Source organism: Gobius niger, assembly GCF_951799975.1.
Source record: "Gobius niger genome assembly, chromosome: 6".
Taxonomy (NCBI): Eukaryota; Metazoa; Chordata; class Actinopteri; order Gobiiformes; family Gobiidae; genus Gobius; species Gobius niger.
Window position 1 is genome coordinate 5,412,661 of NC_136857.1, and position 21,030 is coordinate 5,433,690.

A 21,030-nucleotide genomic window follows, 5' to 3' on the forward strand; every position below is an offset into this window, starting at 1 on the left:
TGGATGAAATTGTACGTGGTGTGGCTTTAAGAGATTTCATTTTAGGATCCTAACATTTACCCAAGCACAAGGACTTTTAAGATTGGAGCCGGTATTTTTTAATTAAACTCACTAATTCATCGGGATTCACTTGCACTTTACTCCCCGGTGCTTATCAGTAAAAATCTCTTTGCACTGAACTGAAGCGAGTCGCTCATAAAAAGCTGATGTGAAATTAATAATGGGGTTATTGTTCGGCCTGCGGTTTGTGCGGCTCGATTGTTACAGCCTGTGATGAACGCAGATAAAAGTAATGGAGGCTGTAGCTCCAGAGGTGACACAGAGCGTTCTGACCCGCCGACCCAGGAGAGAGCCTCTGATCCGGGGGAGAGGAGAAGGGGAGGGGGGTGGTTTGGTTGAGACGACGGACTCATTGGTTATCCCTATTTTAAATGCTTCTATACTTGTCAAAAAACGGCAACAATGTAAACTATCAGTTTTGTAGGTCTTAGCTTTCAAAAAGAGACGTTGCTCTGGCCTATAGGCTGTAAATTCCAGTCGAGAGCTGGAACTGGAGAAAATGTGCTCGGTTAAGGCGGAGGGTTTTGTGCATGTTTTTCCTTACATTATTATAAATAAAATAAAATAATGTTTCACAGAACAGGATCCCGTGTTGTTCGTTAAGTGAGTTCGGGGGTCGCGGCCTGAAAAGTTTGCTCTAGACCAGTGGTTCCCAAAGTGGGGTTCGAGACATTGAAGTGGGGGTCGCAAGATGATTTCAAGACATTTTCTTTTTTCAATTTATGACATTGAATTTGTGTTATTTGTTATACGAATTTTGATTGAAAACAGAATATTTTCATGAAATTAACCCACATATAAAAATATATCATCCAAACTCACTCAAACGAATTCTACAGTTTTGCACTTTATTATAAAATCATTTTATTATTTTAAATGCTAATTACGTTTTACAATGGGATAGTGAGCCTGAAAAGTTTGCACTCTAGACCAGTGGTTCCCAAAGTGGGGGTCGACCCCTCGGGGGGTCGCAAGACCTTCGGTGGGGCCGGTCCCCAGAGTGTAAAATAGCATATCATTTGTTGTAAAAGAGCATATCATTTGTTAAATCTATTCAAATATTCCAACAGTTTAAATACATATGAACTAGGGCTGGGCGATATATATTGATATATTTTGCATATATCGATATAGTTCACATTTCCGCTGTAATAATTGCTTCAGGCAAAACTGAGCACTTTATTTTATATCTCTGTATATATATTCTATTTATTTGATAGGGACAATGCATATTGATGAACAGTTGCACATGAGCACTGTAAATATGCCAGATTATAGCGGGGATGCTAGTTTCCATGTGTAGTCCCGAGGCAGGCAGCAATATATAAATGCTGCCCTCAGAAAAAGATATACCTATATTACTTTATAGGCTATTATTATTTAAGATGTTCTTTTATTTAAATGTGCACCTTACGGAGCTTTGTTATACAGTGTTTATGTTTACATTTTATAGTGAGTTTTTAATAAAACTACTCGTATTTGGCTTTGACTTTGACTTATCCCTAAATATATCGGGATGTGACTTTTGGTCCATATCGTCCAGCCCTAATATGAACTTGATTTTAAAATGTTTTTTTCTGCCTTAAAGAGGCAATAACTTTATACAATGGGGGTCCCAAGTTGTTTAGGTGTAAATGTTGGGGGTCCCAGCCAAAAACATATGGGAACGTGTTCTAGACAACCATATGTTTAAGTTGTGCAGAAATGTAAAAATCTGTTTCTACACAGAAATGACAAGAATGTGATTTGAGTCACACTGTGCTCTTAAAATGACTGTTATCTGGTTGATTGTTAACAGTTTGGCCTATTTGATGTTTATTCAACAAATATTTCTGAGTTTACATTATATTTTCCAAGTCTACGTCGTATTTGGGTTGCGACTTGCCATCCCAGGCTGACTGTGGACGCTGCACCAGTTGAGAACCCCTGCTCCGGACCATCATCTGTGTGTTTTTGTTGTGCAGAAATGCATAAATCTGCTTCTGCACAGACATGGCATCAGTGTAAAATGACCGGAAATGTGATTTGAGCAACATTGTGCTCGCAGCTGATCGTTCTGAGAGGGATGTGAGAGGGATGTGAGAGGGAGGATGAGGGAAAGCAGAAGGATCAGTAAAATGATAGAGGCAGAACTGGTCTGTGTAAACTGTTTAATAGCATTAGTCCCCATGTGAGCTGTCAAATCGAGATCGATATCCACAAGATTTATAGAACTTAAAGGCACATTTTAATCAAATCTAAATCACTTGTACGGTGGCTGAGTGCACTCGCCAATGTCGGGCCTTTCTGTGTTGAGTTTACGCTTTCTCCTCTCGTCTTGTTTCCTCTGGGTGCAGCAGTTTCTCCCATTAAATATGTTATTGTTCCTGCAAAAAAATCTACAAGGAGTAGATCATAGTCATCAGTTGTCAGATAAATAATAACATTTTACCCCAAATCAGCCCTGGCTTTTCATCAAGAACCCTGGTGAGCTGTAAAACACTGCCCAAAAACGTCAGAGCAGTCAAGGACAGACGTTAGTTACTGTAATTTGATGTGGTGCAGAGTTGTAGCTGATTCACCAGTTGCTAAAAAAGAAAAAAAAGTTGAGTCACCGTGACAAATCAGTGGCAAAAAGTGAGAATTAGAGCAATTAGAGCAGAGTCCTGGAATCCACGTCATCATGAGAGAACAATAATGGGGGAAAACCAATTGTTTCACTGCGCACATCTGCCAACGTGTCCCATTACAGTTTGCAGTTTGACAACACGCTCCTCATCCCGGAGGCTCGGCGTTTCACTTCGTTACTGCTCCTATCGTTCTCTTTTGAAGCTACTGTCGAGAGTTGACTTCACATTTCGAACAGCGCAGTGTTGACTTGTTGGTGCAAAGGAACATTGGGCATTTTACACATATCTACCTACTGTGCCTCATATTTAAGGGGCAAACATCGTTTTCCGCATAGTGAACGGACTTCGCCATCCACCACGTGACAAAGGAAGCGCCGATCCGTGGCAAAAAGAGGCAAAAGTGGGCGGAGTAAGGTGAAGACCGATATCTGAATGAATTTATATGATATTGGAGCTCGGTAAAAGACACCCAGCCCTTAGATACTAGATGGCATTGGGAAAAAATTGTTTCGTTCACTAGCAAGGACCACGCCACAACAAAGTGCAATCAAGATTTTTTTCACAAGGTTATAGTGTAGAGGTGGGTGGGGGCTCCGTCTCGGATGAACCCAGCTATTCGGGACCCCCCTCTAAGCAGGAGAATCATTGCTGAAATGGAACAGACATGAAGGGAGGGAGGAAGGGGTCAACAGTTTCAAACAAACTGAGATGACGAGGCTTGGCTTGGCATATAATGGCTCGTGAGTAGTTAGAGGCGTGGTTAAAGAGGGGGTATTATGCTTTTTTCAATCACATAGCACCAGTCTATATCACACTACAATGATGACCAAACCTTCTGTTGGTCTGTAAATGCAGTAAATTAGAATAACTGCCTTGTATAAAATTGCTCTCTCAAAATGGCTGTAGCAAATGTCTTAAAATAGGCCTCTTGCTGCGTCCGAAACGAGCAGATTGGTAAGAGCTCTTACGCCAAACCGGATGTGCGTCAGCGTCCGCCATGGCAAGTTGCTTCCGAATTGGTAAGTCAGTTAGGAAGTACTTAGGAAAAGGAGCCTCGATGCTAGCTATCATAGCCACTTTAGCATAGGGACCTCTGGTGCTAACTAACCGGTGATTAGGAGCTATGTGCCATCCCATAAGCCACTGAGCCAAGTCAGTGCTTGATTGGCAGAAGCTGCACAAACGGCTGAAAGGCCTGGAGTCTCCCCATTGGCTGGATTCCCCCATACACACTAATGCAAAAATTTCAAACTCCCGTATAAAAAAACTGGAAAACTGCAGAAGGCCAATTTTTTCTCAAAACCCACAAGTTGCATAAGCTGAACATGCACAAAGTGCAGAAATTGCATAAAATGCAGAAAAAAGTGCAGAAAAGCATGGATTTGCGGCAGCCCCATTATAAGTCAATGGGAAAAATCTCCGACATTTTGGCCGATTGCGGAAAAACCGTAAGTTGCAGAAGTCCCAAAAGTAATAGCACCCTTCTCCTCAACATGCGGAACGTTTTGATGTATAACTTGCATAAATTGCACAAAGCATGAAGGTGCTGAAAGCTCTAGAAAATCGGGAAAAAGATGGAAGAGGAATAATAATAAAGAACATGAAAACCAATAATTGACTGCGGAAGAATTCCGCAGTCAATCAATTAAGATTCTGCACAAGCCAAACTTTATAAAAGTGACAAAATCCATGTTGTCGTCCCCACAGCTCAGTCACATGTCAGTGTTAAAGAGGAAACTCAGGAAACAGATTAAATGCTTTTGTTTTCATTTAGTAGAAACTTAAGCCACATGGATCATTTGCATAATGTAGCTTTATGAAACAGCTGTTGAAATAAAATAAGACTAAAGGGAAATGTTTGGATCATTTGGATTCATTTTTCTCCTTAAACGTCTTTGTTTGGACACTATGTTGTTGTTGGACACTATACACTAGGGGGCGACATGCACTTTTGTTTGGCCTGCTCCACCAATAACTTTAAAGAAGAAGAAAAACAGCTGTTGGTGATGTCACTTCCCTTTCCCCTGTTTAAGGACGGACGGATTGTTCAAATGCTGCTGAAGCTCTAGTTCACTAACTGCATAGATCTAACAGTCGACCCATGAAAGGTTAAGGAGCTAGTTGCTAGTGTTAGAGCTTAGAGGCTACAATTTGATGGTTTCAGACGCAGCCTCTGTCTCTTTAAGAACCTCTGACCCTTTCCGACACGCCCCCTCCACACCAGGGGCGGACCGGGACTAAAAAATGGCCTTGGACTCTGACCAGCCCGGCCCAAATTAGTGTAAACACACGTGTCCACAAAGACATATTTTGACATAAATTTATAATAGGCCTAATTTTTGCTGTGTCACCAATGAACAACAGAGCTGTTAAACAAATAGAATAGAGATTTTTTTTTTTTTTTTGCTTCGCTTGGCAATTGCAAGGCCAGGTAGCAACATCCCCTTACAGGCTGATGGACCTCAAGCCAGCAGCCCTTCTGTGCTCCTCCAGAATGGACCTATGGCCAGTCCGCCCCTGCTCCACACGCTGTCTGTGGCATCAGTGGGGAGGGGGTTCTGCTGAGGAGCAGTGGTCGGTTACTCGGCTGGTGACGAAAGCTCGGAGGCGTCTCCAGGAGGTGGGGGCGTTCCTAGGAGGACTCCGGCAAACCTATCCCTAAAATGGCCGCCATCAGAGTTTTTACAGATTACTCCAAAATACGTGAATGTGCCAAGGCAACACTTCAGGCATGTTTTTAATGAGGGAATGACATAATAACATGATGTAAGGCTTGAAAAAGTCGATTCTACATAATACCCCCCTTTAAGCAAGAGTTGTTGGTGTGCAAAGTGTGATTGGTTGAGGCGTAGCTCCCGAACCTAGTCAATAAATATTGACTCCATGTATTGGGAAAGAAATGCCATCAAAAACAGGTAAAAGCGGTCTCTCGTGAAAGTACCAGTATGTTCTGCCATTATCCCAAGTCATGAATGTGAAACGTCATACATATATCAACAATCAACTTAACCCTGACCCTGCCCTAGCTGTACAGTAGGGACTATACTAAGTACTTTGATCCCCCTACATGTTCCAGCCATGTCCTAATGTGCCTGATCCGGCCTGTTTTATGGTAAAATAACTTATATAGCGCTTTTTTACCTTCATTTGGCCCAAAGTGCTTTACAGTAAGGAACCAGTCACCCACTCACATTCATACTCATATGTATGCAGGCACTGGAGGCAATGTGGGTGAAGTGTCTTGCCCAAGAACATTTGCATTTGTATTTGTGTATATTTACATACTAGCATTTCTGCTCACAGTGATTGTAACGCTGAAACTTCACATTGCGAAAGAAACCGGTTTGTTGGTTCTCGTTCGCCCACTTTTGTCAAACCTCATCCTCGTAATCACCCAATGTTTCGCGATGGCAGGAAATTTTCCGAGTTCATTGGCCATTGATCCGTCCCCCGGTTCGGTTTAAGCCGTGTCGGGAGGATTTGGAAGGCAGGGTACACGGGCCTGTGTGTTCGTGTTGTTTGCGTGTCCTGCCTGGGTCACGGCGCCGCTTACATAATGCCATTTTGATATCGAGGGATTAGGCCAAGGTCCCCTCCGCAGACTGCACGGCTGCAGCCACCGCGTCCTGCGCTTTCAGGAGAATAATAAACAAGATCCGATTCAGATCACTGCGGGATGTTGATATCAGTGAGGCCGGTGTAATCTGAGGTGAAACAAGTACACAGGATACGCATCCGAGGAAGCTTAAGGTTGGATAAAAGGTGTCGTTTTGCAATTAATCGCACTCTCATTAATAGTCTATAAACTAGCAATCCGCAAATACTGCAATTATGTGTATTTGTCCTTTCATCAGGCCTGGACTAAGAGAGAATCATGAGTAAAGCGGGTGTAAAAAGAGTTTAAGATAGGTCTAAACCAGAAAAAACACACAACTTAACCCTTCTTGACATGAGAGCTTACAACCTACAGGCCAATGTAGCGCCTCAGTTGAAAGCTAAGGCCTGCAAAACTCACCTAAGCCTCTTCCTTGTTCTTGTTGTCGAGTTTTAGTTGGTTTTGTTTGGCCATATTTTGTTTTTAGTGTAATGTAACTGTGATGAAGCCACGAAAACGGGACGAAACTGCAACAAAAACACGACGAAACCTCTGATTGTTATAGTCAATTATAGTCGAGACGTCATCGCCTGAAAACAGGAACACCACAGTAATTTGTTCTAGAAATCTACTGTTTTGTCATCCAGAGTTTCTAGACACTCGATCATACATGCGCCTCTATATGTTGACAAAAGACAAAATAACACACCTTTTTTGTGTGTACGTGTGTAGGTGAGTATACATGTAGGTATGTATACCGGTACGTACATATTACATTTTTAATTCTATTTTTGAAGACGTATATATGCGCATTTATATTAGGGCCGGGACTTTTTTCAATTAATTACGATTAATTAATTACATAAGGTTTAGTGCGATTAAAAATATTAAACGAAATTAATCGCACTTAACTTTTGACACCTGCAGACGTTGCTTAGGCACAAACAACACGTAAAGCCTTGTTTATTCACACGGTTAAGTGCGACATAAACCTATTAAAAAGATAATTCTCCAAAAAGTGTTGCTGTTCACACAGGCCTCACATCTGCACTTCAGATGAGTTCAAATGCAGGAAAATACAGAGAAGCATCTCAAATATAGTACCTCTTATATCTAATTAGTTTCTGCCCGGATCGACTACAAAATCCTGCTACTCACCCATAAATGCATTACTGGTCATGCTCCACAATACCTGCAAGAACTCATATCACGGAAACCCTGCAACCGCACCCTCAGGTCATCCAGTAGCCTCCACCTCCATGTTCCTTCAACCAAACGCCGACCCATGCGGGACAGAGCCTTCTGTTCTGCTGCACCAAGGCTTTGGAACAGCCTCCCCTTGTAGTTGAGGGAAACAAAAAACCTGGATTTTTTTAAAGCTAAATTGAAAACTTTCCTTTTTAAAGGAATAGGCCACCGTTTTTACATACTGAGATATGTTCTTACCTGAGCTTTGATGAGTTCTTTAGGACCTGTCTGATCTTCCCCCGTGCCTTCAGTCACGTAAACACAGCGCAGACGGCGTTAGCATTTAGCCTCTCCCTCTCTCCTCTATAGCTCCAAAACAGGTCAAGATAGAAGCTACCAAGCTCTTCCACGTTTTCCCTATTTAAATATGGTTACGTGAAGTGTTCCACTACAAAGTATAATTACACAAAATTAAACAATGTGGATTTTCTAAGCGGATAAAAGGGGGAACTATATTGTAAGGAGTAATAATACCAGGAGTAGTTCGGAATCCGCACAGTAATCTTCATTTTACTGCGCGGATGCCAAATTACTCCTGGTATTACGTACATACTACGTAACCATATTTAAATAGGGAAAACGCGGAAGAGCTTGGTAGCTTCTATCTTGACCTGTTTTGGAGCTATAGTGGAGAGAGGGAGAGGCTAAATGCTAACGCCGTCTGCGCTGTGTTTACGTGACTGAAGGCACGGGGGAAGATCAGACAGGTACTAAAGAACTCGTCAAAGCTAAGGTAAGAACATATCTCAGTATGTAAAAACGGTGGCCTATTCCTTTAAGAAAGCTTATAATTGTTGATGTTTTTTAATGTGTGTGTTGTCTTGTAGCACTCTGGGATTCTCTGAATGAAAAGTGCGTTACAAATAAAATGTATTATTATTATTATTATTATTATTATTATTATTATTATTATTATTATTATTATTATTATTATTATTATTATTATTATTATTATTATTATCTAACACTGTCCTTGTTCTAAGTCTTAGTGTAATCCCCGTTTCGACCTGGTTAAGTCCTTGTCTCACCCTCGTTTAGTTCTAGTTTAGTCGTGATTTAGACCCAATTCAGTTCTTTCATTTGTAAATATTTTCTGAGATGAGACACAGATAAAGTCCCGGAGAGACGGGGAGTGGGATTTAAGGTTTGACTGTGGAGCTTTTGCTTGAACAGGGAGAGTGTAATGTAAACGTCAGGACGGGACTGGAGCCGTCTGCCTCATGTCACTGTCCCTCTTCTCTCTGTCTCTCTCTCTCTCTCTCTCTCTCATCCTCTTCATAATATTTTTTGTCTTGAGCAGCTTCCAACCACTCATTTCCTTCCTACGCTCAACATCTGTCAGTCCACACACTTATGTATCTATTGTTGTCTATTATGCAGCCTTTTCTATTTTGGGCACCACTTGTCTGCCTTAAATACTTGTTGTTATTGTCTGTGGAAGTTCTGCATGCTTGTATTTGTTAAGAAGTACTTCATCTCTATCACAATGGAATCAAAGGCATCCTGATGTACACATGAAGCTGCTCTGATACGTGCAGTTCATATTCCAGTCTTAAAATTCTGTTTTTTATAAAAGATGGATTTACATGGTTCACTTTTGTATTAAACCTCTGTTCACCAATATTCTGTTTTCAATCAGATATAGTGTCAGTATTTTTCATTTCTGTGTCTTGAAATCATCCCGGGACCCACAGGAACCGAATACATTTTCTCCAGTTTGGCTTTACCTCAATCTGAAAGCTTATTGACTGGAGATCAACAGAGTAATGCCTCAGTTGAAAGCTAAGACCTAGAAAAGTGATAGTAAGTTTTTAGTTTATCACATTTTTGAAGCTCGTTCTTGAGTCATCTTCTGTACTCTCTACTTGAAGACTCGAACGTTTCGCCTCTCATCCAGAAGGCTTCAAGGTTCAGCTCAGCCCAGATAAAGACCACAAGGAGGAAGTTGTGTTGTAGCTTCTCTGCTGCATGTCCTGCTTCAAGGGCCTTCTGCTTCAAGAATCTAGGGATCCATCCGTTCTGTCTGCATCTCGGTGGTTTCTCCCGTCTGCTTATTTCCTGGTGGTCTTCTCCGGTCTGCGCACCAAAAGAAGGAGCTGAACCTTGGTTCGCTGACAAAGCCTTTTGGATGAGAGGCGAAACGTTCGAGACTTGAACTACAGAGAACAGAAGGTGACTCAAGAGCCTTCATTGAAGATGGACAACTCCTGTACGACTGAGAGCCTACACAGACTTTTTCAGTTATGTCACTTTTTTGTCATGTTTTCGTTTCTTTTTTGTTGTGTTTTGTTGCGTTTTCATCCTCGTTTTCGTCACTGTTTTTATGCTGTTTTTTTTAAGCTTTTAGATTTGTGTAAAGCCAAAAATTAGAAAGTGTGCTTGGTTCAGGTGGGGGTTAAGATGTTACCGCCTTTGCTCTGCCCGATCCCGTCAGACCTTGGAAGCTAAGCAGGGAAACCGTTTGGGAAAACACCAGGAAGCCTGGTAATTGTTGTGAGTGAGTGAGTGAGTGAGTGAGTGAGTGAGTGGTTGGTGGTGGTCGGAGGGGCTGATGGCGCAGACTGGTAGCCTCACTTCCGTCAGTCTACCCCAGGGCAGCAGTGGCTACAATAGTAGCTTACTACCACCGAGTATGTAATGCAATGTAAAGAGTCTTCCAGAAAAGCGCTATATAAAACCAATGCATTGTTATTACCAAATGCCTTGCGACCCCTGGAGTAGGGCTGAACGATATGGACAAATTTTCATATATTGATATTCATGCCAGATATCCCGATATCGATACGATATAACTATGGGTTAAGTGAAAACTAAGCATTTTTCAGAAAAATATAATTATAATACAAAAGGGTGCATTTTTATTGATGAAAATCCTTATCGTTTATATATTGCTTTTTCGATTGTAATATTTCGAATGTTCATATCTCGATATCGATACGATATATCTTTCAGCCCTACCCTGAAGGGTCCCTTCCCCTACTTTGAGACTCACTGAGCTATTCCACATCGGATCGCAGGTGGGATTGAGAAACCTTACAGTAGTTCAGCCTCTGTATGGCTCTAATGTCATGTGTATATTTTCAGACAGCAGTGACACTTATGGACAGCACTTCAGCTAAACCTAAGACTCGCAAATGCTGAATTAACAGGAGTTTCGTCTCCATGTTGCATTGCATTGTGGGATTGTTTAAACTCGTTATTCCTGTTTCAGTGTCATATGCAAACTGCTGCCTGTGCGGGGTTTTAGGGACAGGTTTTTTGCTCATTGGACTCATTGACCCACAGTGCACTTACTGTTCTGACCACAAGAGGGCAGTGGAAATCAATGCAGTTTCTGTGAAAGACAGTAAAGACACTACTGTCGCTGTAAAGCTGTAATATGTCATTATCTCATTCCTTCAAACTGCATTTAAGTATTTTCTACTCTGTCAAGCTTTATGATTTTGTTGCCTGACTATTTAATGGCTTGTACTTAAAAGCCTTGATGCACAATGTTGTAGAAATTGGAACAGTTTCTCGGGGAAATTTTGTATATAGTTTTCAAATCAAGAATTTTTTTCAAACATATCCATGGAAAGTAAATTTTGACAGAAAACTGAAACCGAATACAAGAGTTGCATGCATTTTAGAACAGATTTTGTAAGTTTTATATAAAGAAACTGGATATTTTTGATGTTTACAGAAACTAAAAGCAACTGTGCAGTTTGTTATTTTGATACGCTCTTTGATTGTCCTTTATTCTTACTGAGGTTTAGTCTTTCCTTTCCGGCGTTGTCTCTGGAGATAAGAGCTTCACTTGTCTGTAAACACAAGCAGCTGCTTCGTGGAAGTCGTCGATGGCAGGCCGTAAAATATTCCCGTGATGAGAGTCAGGACTTTCAGGACACCAAAGGTCATCACTGACAGCAGCGCACGCACTAAACAAAGCTCTCTGAAAGGTTACTTAAAGATAATTTCTTGTCTTTGGAAGGGAACATGCCGAAACCTACTGATGCCAAGTTAACCATAGGGATTATAGAAGTAAAAATATAATAATGAACTTATATGTAAAGCACTTTTTATATCATGGGACAAAAAGTGAATGCCCAGGGTTTTACTAGAGTTCAGGATCAAATCTTACTAATTAAACGGTATGGTCAAAAATCAGTTATATTGGTTAAAGGCAACAAGGAAACAAAAAGCCATATATTATACATTCTTCATTGGTTTAGCAAAACTAACTGATGACTGAACAAGCTGGTCAGGAGAGCCAGCTTTGTCCTGGGCTTCCCCCTGGACTCTGTGGAGAAGGTTCGGGACAGGAGGGTGTTAGCCAAGCTCACCTCCGTCATGGAAAACACCTCCCACCCACTGCATGGGACTGTAGAGGAGCTGAGCAGCTCTTTCAGTGGCTGATTGAGACAGCCTCAAGGAGCACTACCGCAGGGCCTTCATCCCCACTGCTGTCAGACTGCACAACAAGACTGCAAAGTAACATGTGCAATAACCCCTTTGCAGAACACACGCAATAATCCCTGTATTTACATCACCACTTGCACTATGATGTAAACCTGCACTGCTAATACTGTCTGTTTACTTAATTATTTACTGTTTATACTTTTGTCCCCACAAAGTCCTTGGTAGTCATTGTACATATGATACCACTATTTTACTATTTAATTGTTTTTTGTTTATTTCTCTCACATCTGCCTTGCACACCCTGAGTGTTTCTAAGAGCTGCATAGCTTCATTGTGAGATCAATAAAGGCTATCTTATCTTATCTTATCTTATCTTAACTTATCTTTTAGCCTAGATCACGATTTATATTGATCACACTTCACAGACACTTATGGGGTTCGTTACTAAGCGTTTGTTCATGTGCAAAATAGGGCTGTGCAATTAATCGAAATTCGATTACGATTTCGATTACAACAGTAAACGATTACAAAATTAGCATAATTGCAAAAAATCGATTATATATATATTTTTTTTTTCTATTTTTTTTTTTGCAAAGCAGACTTGCGTTATTTCACGGCACTGGGATTATTTTCCCTTCGCTTTTCACGTGCCACGGCTCATGCTTTTGTCTGACATAAAAACAAACAGCGCTGTGTGATGATGTCATCAGGCCGCGCTGCTCAGTTTACTTGCGCAGGTGTGAGGGCTGGCCAGCAGGGGGCAGGTGTGAAACAGGGACCTCTCTTTAATCAAGGCGTACTTGAAATCATTTGTACTTTTATGACTGTCCAGAAAACATAAAATATCATCGTAGTGTTTTGATTAATAAATAAATAAAATGAAGATAGCCTTTTTTTAAATGCAACACATAATCGTTTGAATAATCGTGATTTCAATTATGACAAAAATAATCGTGATTATTATTTTTTCAATAATCGAGCAGCCCTAGTGCAAAATGTGTAACACGTGTTTAAAGTGGATAAGCAGCAGAGTCATTCTCACTCTTATTCTTATATTCACATATAAGGTCTGGGCTCTAAAACCCACAAAACAGCGATATTCTACTTTCTAGCTCGCACACGCTATTGACCACCTGACATGATTAATGCATGATACATGTATTTTAATTTTGCCCAAAGAATGTATCCTTTTATGGAGTGAAATGTAAATGTGAATGCCACAGAGATGCCTTTTCTGTTTGTGCACCACATTATTTAGTAAGATATTAAGTGGAAACTAAATTAATTTTGTTTATGTTAATGTGTGATTGTAACTCAAATATCCTGAATGTCTAAGTAAAGTAGTTCACTGAGGCAAAAAGGTCGACACCCCTGACATACAAATTGCACCTCGGACAGTTAGATGAACACATGTCGCAACTGTTCTGATGAACTTCCCTTTAAAGGAAGCTTGTTCTGTTACATCGGTTCAGGACAATGCGAACCCGACTGGGAACAGTGTCTGGAAATAGATTTATTGTTGTTGCTAATTGTGCGAAAAGCCACTATGTTCATCATGTGACCTCTGAACCTTCCAACCCCTGGTACCTTTTAATTCCCCTCAGGCTACTCCCTATGTTCGAACATCTTCTGAATATGAGGTGGAAGATTCTGTGCTTTATGCATCACCGTATCACGTATTTCTGATGCTTTTAACATGATAAAGATGGGATTTGCTGGTGCACAATATTCAGCTTTACTAACGAGTCCAGTAACTGCTTAATCTCTTAACCCTCACCATAACCAACCACATTTTCTCCAGTTCAGCTTTACCCAAATCCAAAAGCTTCTCGACTGGAGAGTTTGCAGCCTATAGGCCAGTGTAACGCCTCATTTGAAAGCTAAGACCAAACGTATCTAAATTTTTTCCTTGCGTTGTCGTCACATTTTTTAACGTGTTTTTGCCGCTTTTTCGTCACTTTATTCTCACTTTTTTGTCACTGTTTGCTGACTTTTTGTTGCTTTTCTGTCACTTATTTGTTGCTTTTTTGTTGCATTTTCATCCTCATTTACGGTTAAGAGTGATTTCCTCATATTTCCGCACTATAGCTCAGATAGGGAAGAATGGTGATTATGATTTTATGCTTTTACTTTGGGCTACTGTTGAGAGATTCAGCCCCTGGGGGAGAAAATTGACCACAATGCAAAGCTCCCCCCCCATGTGATAATACCTGGCAACACACACGCAAAATCTTGTACTTCTATCATAGTGAGGACACTCATAGACATATTGTATTACCCAGACCCTAACCCCTAACCCTAGCCTTAGTCCTAATCCTAATCTAAACCCAATTCTAACCCTAATTCTCAAACCACATCTTGACCATCAAACAGTCCTTCAAAAAAGTGTCCTCGCTTTACAAAAAGGTCATCACTCTGTTGGTTAAAAACTCAAACTTGTCCTCACAATGTTGTATGTACAAGAAAACACACACGCGCACACACAGACATGCACAATATTGTACTTCTATCTTAGTTAGGACACACATAGACATATTGTATTACCCAGACCCTAACCCCTAACCCTAGACTTAGTCCTAACCCTAATCTAAACCCAATTCTAACCCTAAAACCACATCTTGATCCTCAAACAGTCCTTCAAAAAAGTGAGGACCATCCAAAATGTCCTCGCTTTACAAAAATGTCATCACTGTTGGTTAAAAACTCAAACTGGTCCTCACAATGTTGTATGTACAAGAACACACACACACACACACACACACACACACACACACACACACACACACACACACACACACACACACACACACACACACACAGACACGCACAATCTTGTACTTCTATCTTAGTGAGGACACTCATAGACATAATGTATGAATGTATTACCCAGACCCTAAGGGGGTCCCTAATCCTAACCATAATCCTAGCCCTAACCCTAATCTAAACCAAATTCTTTTTTTTCTCCAATATTTTATTTTTTTATTTTTCAAATTAAACAGACAAACAAACAGATGCAGTTATTGCCAGTTGTTTATAGTCATATTTAGTACAGCAGTAGGAGGAAAGGTCGCTATTTCAGGAACACAATTGGTTTACTGTATTTTAGTTTTTTCAAAATGACTTACAAATGGGTTCCAAGAACGGAGAAGCGTGTCCATTTGACTAGTGCGGAGTTTTTCCATTTGTATTATGGATAACATGTCAGTGACCCATACCTGAAAGGAAGGCGGAATGGATCTATACCCAATTCTAACCCTAACCCTAAAACCACATCTTGATCCTCAAACAGTCCTTCAAATAAGTGAGGACCACCCAAAATGTCCTCGCTTTACAAAAATGTCCACACACACACACACACACACACACACACACACACACACACACACACACACACACACACACACACACACACACACACACACACACACACACACACACACACACACACACACACACACACACACACAAAAGACTGTCAAACGCCTCCTACAACATGTTTTAATAATGGTGTGTGGATGTACAGTATACGACGAGTGTGTCCTGCTGCACGTACAAGGGGGGATGCCTCAACTCTCCTGAGAGAAGTGGATGGAAGAAATGTGCAACAATGACGTTCAGTTCATGACACTAACAAAACGGAAAAGAGCATATGTTTGTGGTTATTAGTCTCTTGGCAGGAAAGCACAGAGAATTGAAATAACGCTGATTGTGTTCAAAGCGTATGGAGTCATTTTGTATATCTGTTTTCATTCTGCGTCCCTCTAATAGATGTCTCTGCTCGTCTTCTCTCGTCTTGTAGGTGAGCGCCAATGTCCTGATCTTCCTTTGCACGAACATCATTGGGATCTGCACACATTACCCCGCCGAGGTGTCCCAGCGGCAGGCCTTCCAGGAGACCAGGGGCTACATCCAGGCCCGGCTACATCTGCAGCGCGAGAACCAGCAGCAGGTAAATGGAAAGAACTCGCTAAACAGATACAAGACTAAAGACAGATTGTTAGGGCAAGCAGTAGGTCGCGTTCTATAGGGTGACCACCTTTTCTCGCTTTTGGTTGCACTGCGTAGCCATTTTACCCCCGGCTCACATTAAATCCGTTTAAGGTCCGGTACGGCATCCGCGAACTTAGAAAGTCATTCAAACCAATGTTGCTCCGCGAAGTCCGGGTCCGGCTACCGAGGCCATCCGGCGTCAACGGAAAGAATCCACAAGAAGTCTATTTTTGCCGGACGCCGGAGCCCCAGCAGATCAAGCTGACGGAAAAACACGAGCCACACAGGAAGTCAGGTCTAGTTTGATCTAAGATCCGGTGTATTTCAAAATAAAATCAGTCTGCTCGCTACTTATTTGGTCTCGTTTACCACCTGTACACGAGCGTAACGTCATAAATGTAAACATCTCTCCATTACCAGTGACACGGGGGCAGTAGTGTGTTAAAGCATCCACTACACTGGGGAGAGTCGTTGTACTGGCAAATGTGGCTTTTGTTTACAAAAACTACGTATACACGGGGCTAATCATCACGTGAACTCGCTTAAAGAGGGCAACCCGCGCGCACTTCTGTTCTCGCAAGTGCCGTTTCTGTGCCTGATGCATCGTCTGGCGCCGGAGCCGGCGGAGCCACAGTGTCAGCCGGACTCACTGTGAGTGGTAGTTTGGGGCAAACACGGACTGGATCAGGACCGAACCCGGACCGAACCCGGACCGAACCCGGACCGAACCCAGACCGAACCCGGACCGAACCCGGACCGAACCCGGACCGAACCCGGACCGTAGTTAATGTGAGCCTGGGGTGAGATCTCTGTTACCCCGTCCCACCTATTTAGATCATGTCCCCCTTTTTCAATGAAGATAGATCTACACAGAGATTGATGAATTATCCACCAGTCATTGAAGGAATTGTGCCAAAATCAAGGACTTAAATGTCACTGAAAAGCATTACAGTTGTTTCGAGTAGGCACTACATCGACATTTCTTGATCTTTTATTTCATGGATTCATAAAGAAATACAAAAAGTAAGGTCCAAAGCACAACTCAACTGTATGCTTTGATGAAATCTTCAGTATTCACTTTACTTTTACGTTTTACACAATTATTTTGCCCAAATTGTTGAATATTCAACATTTTCTCCATTCTTCATCTTAATCTAATGTTTCCACTTTTGTAGAAATGTCACATTTTCATTGCTTTTTTGTTGTTAAATGGGTCACAGATTTTTTCCCTGCGTTTCTGACTTTCAGATATTGTATTTGGGCATTAAAATTGACTCGTCACTAAATACTAAATATTAATCATCCTCATCTCCGTCACTAACCCCGTGTGGCTCGTGTTAATGTCTGTGGGGACGTTTACTGTCGCTGCTCTGTTGCTCATGAGCTCAGGACAAATCACCCTGTGGGACAAAACACTTAATTTGATTAAAATGCAGTCTTCGGTGTGGGAATTTTGAAGCCGACTTTTAAATGTCAATATGCAGTTTGAGCAATGACGATAAAGGTACATATAGACAGACGGAACAACTATATATATATATATACTATATATATTTTATAGTTTTAATATCTTTTCTGAAGGAATGGATGAGCTTCAGATGTGACCAAAGATAAGATACAATCCACGCCGCATTAATAGTCATGAAATGATTTCTGCCTAAATGAAGGCCTTAAATGAAGGAATAAAAAAAGCCTTGAATTGAGTTCCATCACACACAGTCAGGAAGTCACATCATCTGAATTTGGAGCAACATTACCACCTCTACTACAGCATAAACGGTTTCCATACTGAGATATGTTCTTACCTGAGCTTAGACGAGTTGATACGTACCTGTCTGGTCTTTGTGACCTTGGAAGAGCGTGGTCGCTTTTAGCTTCACCCTGTTTGGAGCTATAGGAATATACTGGGATTGGCCAAATGCTAACAACATCTTTGGTCGTTGTGCATGACTGAGGGCACGCACAAAGACCAGACAGGTACGCATCAACTCGTCTAAGCTCATGTAAGAACATATCTCAGTAGGGAACAACGGTGGCCTGTTCCTTTAAGACAACGCAGCAGCTGTAATGAATTGCCTTTCCTGAGCCCAGGCATTCGGGTCATAGGAATTCGGATAGGATAGGTCTTTATTGTCAAAATTAATCACAACGAAATTCATTTTGTGAGCACTCCCTTGCATAACAGCATGAAAAACATAAAGCATCAATAAAAAAAATCTGTGTAAACATCATAAAAGTCATTTCAAGTGCTGACCACTGATTAACTCACTGGCCTCATGGCATGAATTATACGCTTTAATAAACTTATGAAAACACGGATGCAATAAAGAACGCACCGGATTACAAACACGTTTTAAAGGGGATTTTATCATGATTTGATTGCTGGACAGACACTCCAAACCACACATATTGAGATGATATCCAGGAGAGGCAGGAGGGAGGAAAGCGGCCAGGTTTGTGTTAAGTGTCAGAGAAATGAAGACGAGTAAAACTATTTTTAAGAGTCCAAATAAAAGCTCGATTCGTCTGGTTAGCTGTGTACATATACGTTTGTCAAATACATAAATAATGGTTTCTGGTAATAGTATTGGGACCCACCATCCCCCTTTGATGTCAAGCTGTGACCCAAATAAGAATTTAATCGGTTATATTTAGCAAAATACAGTATTGTCCCAAAGATTATTGTTGTTTTAAGCATTGCATAAACCTGTAAAGCTGAAATCGTGATCAAAACAACGCGGCATTAGTCATTTTAACAGACTCACAAGTGTTTTTGTACATTTTCTGCAGATAAATACTTTGAGAAAGGCCAGTGACCGTGTGTAAATGGTTATACGACCCGCCTTTGTTCCCTGAGAAAGCTGAGAACTACGGGTCTAAAATACATTTCACTGCAGTTTTGGCTGAAATAAATTTAAAAAAAATTGCTCAGAAATTGCCCGTTCTATCCAATTTACTTTAAACACAGAGATTTCTCCTCATTCCTCTGTTTGATTAGGATGTTTGCAAGTCTTGAAGGAACTATGGGCAGATCTTTTGCCTTTGTGGCTTTGAAAATGTGGCATTAAAAAGGAAAGAAGAAAAAATGTCACAAAAATGCACCAGGCTACTTGTGAAATTTCCCTCTTTCAAAACTCTGCATTTTTGCGCCGCCGAGAGAAAAGGAGCGAGCTGAGTCAGGACTCTTGACATATCGGGGCGGGGGACGGTGATATTATGAATGACACGATCTGCATTTGCTGCTTTTTTTTTTTCCCCCGGCGTGTTTTCCAGGAACGGCTGCTGCTCTCCGTGTTGCCTAGGCACGTCGCCATGGAGATGAAGGCTGACATCAATGCCAAGAAGGAAGACATGATGTTCCACAAGATCTACATCCAGAAGCACGACAACGTCAGGTCAGGCGCGAAACCGGTACCAGTAAATAAAAAAGGGCAATAACAGCGACTCAAGATTATTTACAATGTTATGTTTTTTTGATGAGTCGACTTGTAGAGTTCATGTGACATGTTTGGCCCAAGATTTTGCAAAACAACATCAAACAAACACATAGTTTTCCCTGGTTTGGCATTTTTATCATGTTTATTTTTGCTTCATTATTGGAAATGGGCACCGAATGTGACCTAAGAGGAGAATTACATCCTGCAGCTGTCACTAGGCAACCATATACTGTACCATATACATGGGCAAGTCATATTTTATGCTCAGAAATGGACAATTGGCTATAAGGAGAGAGTGTTAACAAACTAAAGACAATGCAAGGAAATCAATGCATATTCATGTTTGATTTAAATGGGGGGTTTTATGCAAAAGCGACTTTTTCAAGCTTTACATCATGTTATTATGTCATTCCCTCATTAGAAACATGCCTGAAGTGTTGCCGTGGCACATTCACGTATTTTTGAGTAATCTGTAAAAACTCTGATGGCGGCCATTTTAGGGATAGGTTTGCCTGAGTCCTCCTAGGAACGCCCCCACCTCCTGGAGACGCCTCCGAGCTTTCGTCACCAGCCGAGTAACCGACCACTGCTCCTCAGCAGAACCCCCTCCCCACTGATGCCACAGACAGCGTGTGGAGGGGGCGTGTCGGAAAGGCTCAGAGGTTCTTAAAGAGACAGAGGCCTATTTCAAGACATTCACTACAGCCATTTTGAGAGAGACATTTTATACAAGGCAGTTATTATAATTTACTGCATTTACAGACCAACAGAAGGTTTGGTCATCATTGTAGTGTGATATAAACTGGTGCTATGTGATTGAAAAAGCATTTTAAAAAAAACCTCTTTAAGGAGGAAAACACAATGCTGTTCCATTGCTTGAAGAAAATCCAGTATAGTGCCTTCTCAACTCTGATTCTCCATTATTATATGTAAATTATGTTTTAGAAATAAACAGGCTATACTCTTGAGTTTTTCCCCAGATATTTCTGACTGGGTTTAATCATTTCTCATGTTGAAACAGCATTACTTCCATACAAGTAAACAAACGTGTTCTTCTAAAAGTAAATGTAAGTAATTGCTCCTGCACACAGCTCTATGTTCATATGTTTTCACGCAGCTCACGTTTGCACAGTTCTGCGTGTTCACAGTCGGTGCAGTGCGAGTGGTTTGGCAAAGTGAGGCTAATTAACACTAGTGAGGGAATACTTACTCACCAAGTGCAAGGAGCAGATAATCCCCAAAGATGGAGAGCTTCGGCACGATTTTCAATTACAGAAGTGAGCAAAACAACAGCGGCTCCTGTGCTGACGGACTCTGTGGCACAGAGCGCTCAAAGACTGGGCTCCGGAGGCTCCGCCAAAATGTGCAAAAGCCCCATCAGCGCAGTGTGATCCGGAGGAAACGATCTCACATGGAGTGTTGTTGTGCCCGTGCGATTGGTCGTTCACTCAACTTGCTCAAGCACATGTTTTTGATGTGCCTATGGGCAAGACACTATACTCATATGATGGACTCAAATCACAGGGAATAGACTTTAACCCCTTAACCCTCACCTTAACCAAGCACATTTTGTCCAGTGTGGAATTGCCCTAATCAAAAGGCAAAAAAGTGGCAAAAAAGGGCGACAAAAACGTACCGGAAAAGCAACAACAACAACACAATAAAGAAAGAGACTAAAGAGTGATGAAAAAGC

General features: G+C 41.3%; 1 protein-coding gene across 1 annotated transcript in view; it reads left to right on the forward strand.

Annotated features, from left to right (window-relative positions):
* The window catches only part of LOC306964692 (adenylate cyclase type 6-like), a 78,375-nt gene that overhangs the window by 33,275 nt on the left and 24,070 nt on the right, over positions 1-21,030 (forward strand). Inside the window, exons 4-5 of the mRNA XM_079558794.1 lie at positions 15,710-15,859; positions 19,174-19,295. Of these exons, the coding sequence (XP_079414920.1) occupies positions 15,710-15,859; positions 19,174-19,295 (272 nt within the window). The remainder of the gene's footprint in view (positions 1-15,709; positions 15,860-19,173; positions 19,296-21,030) is intronic.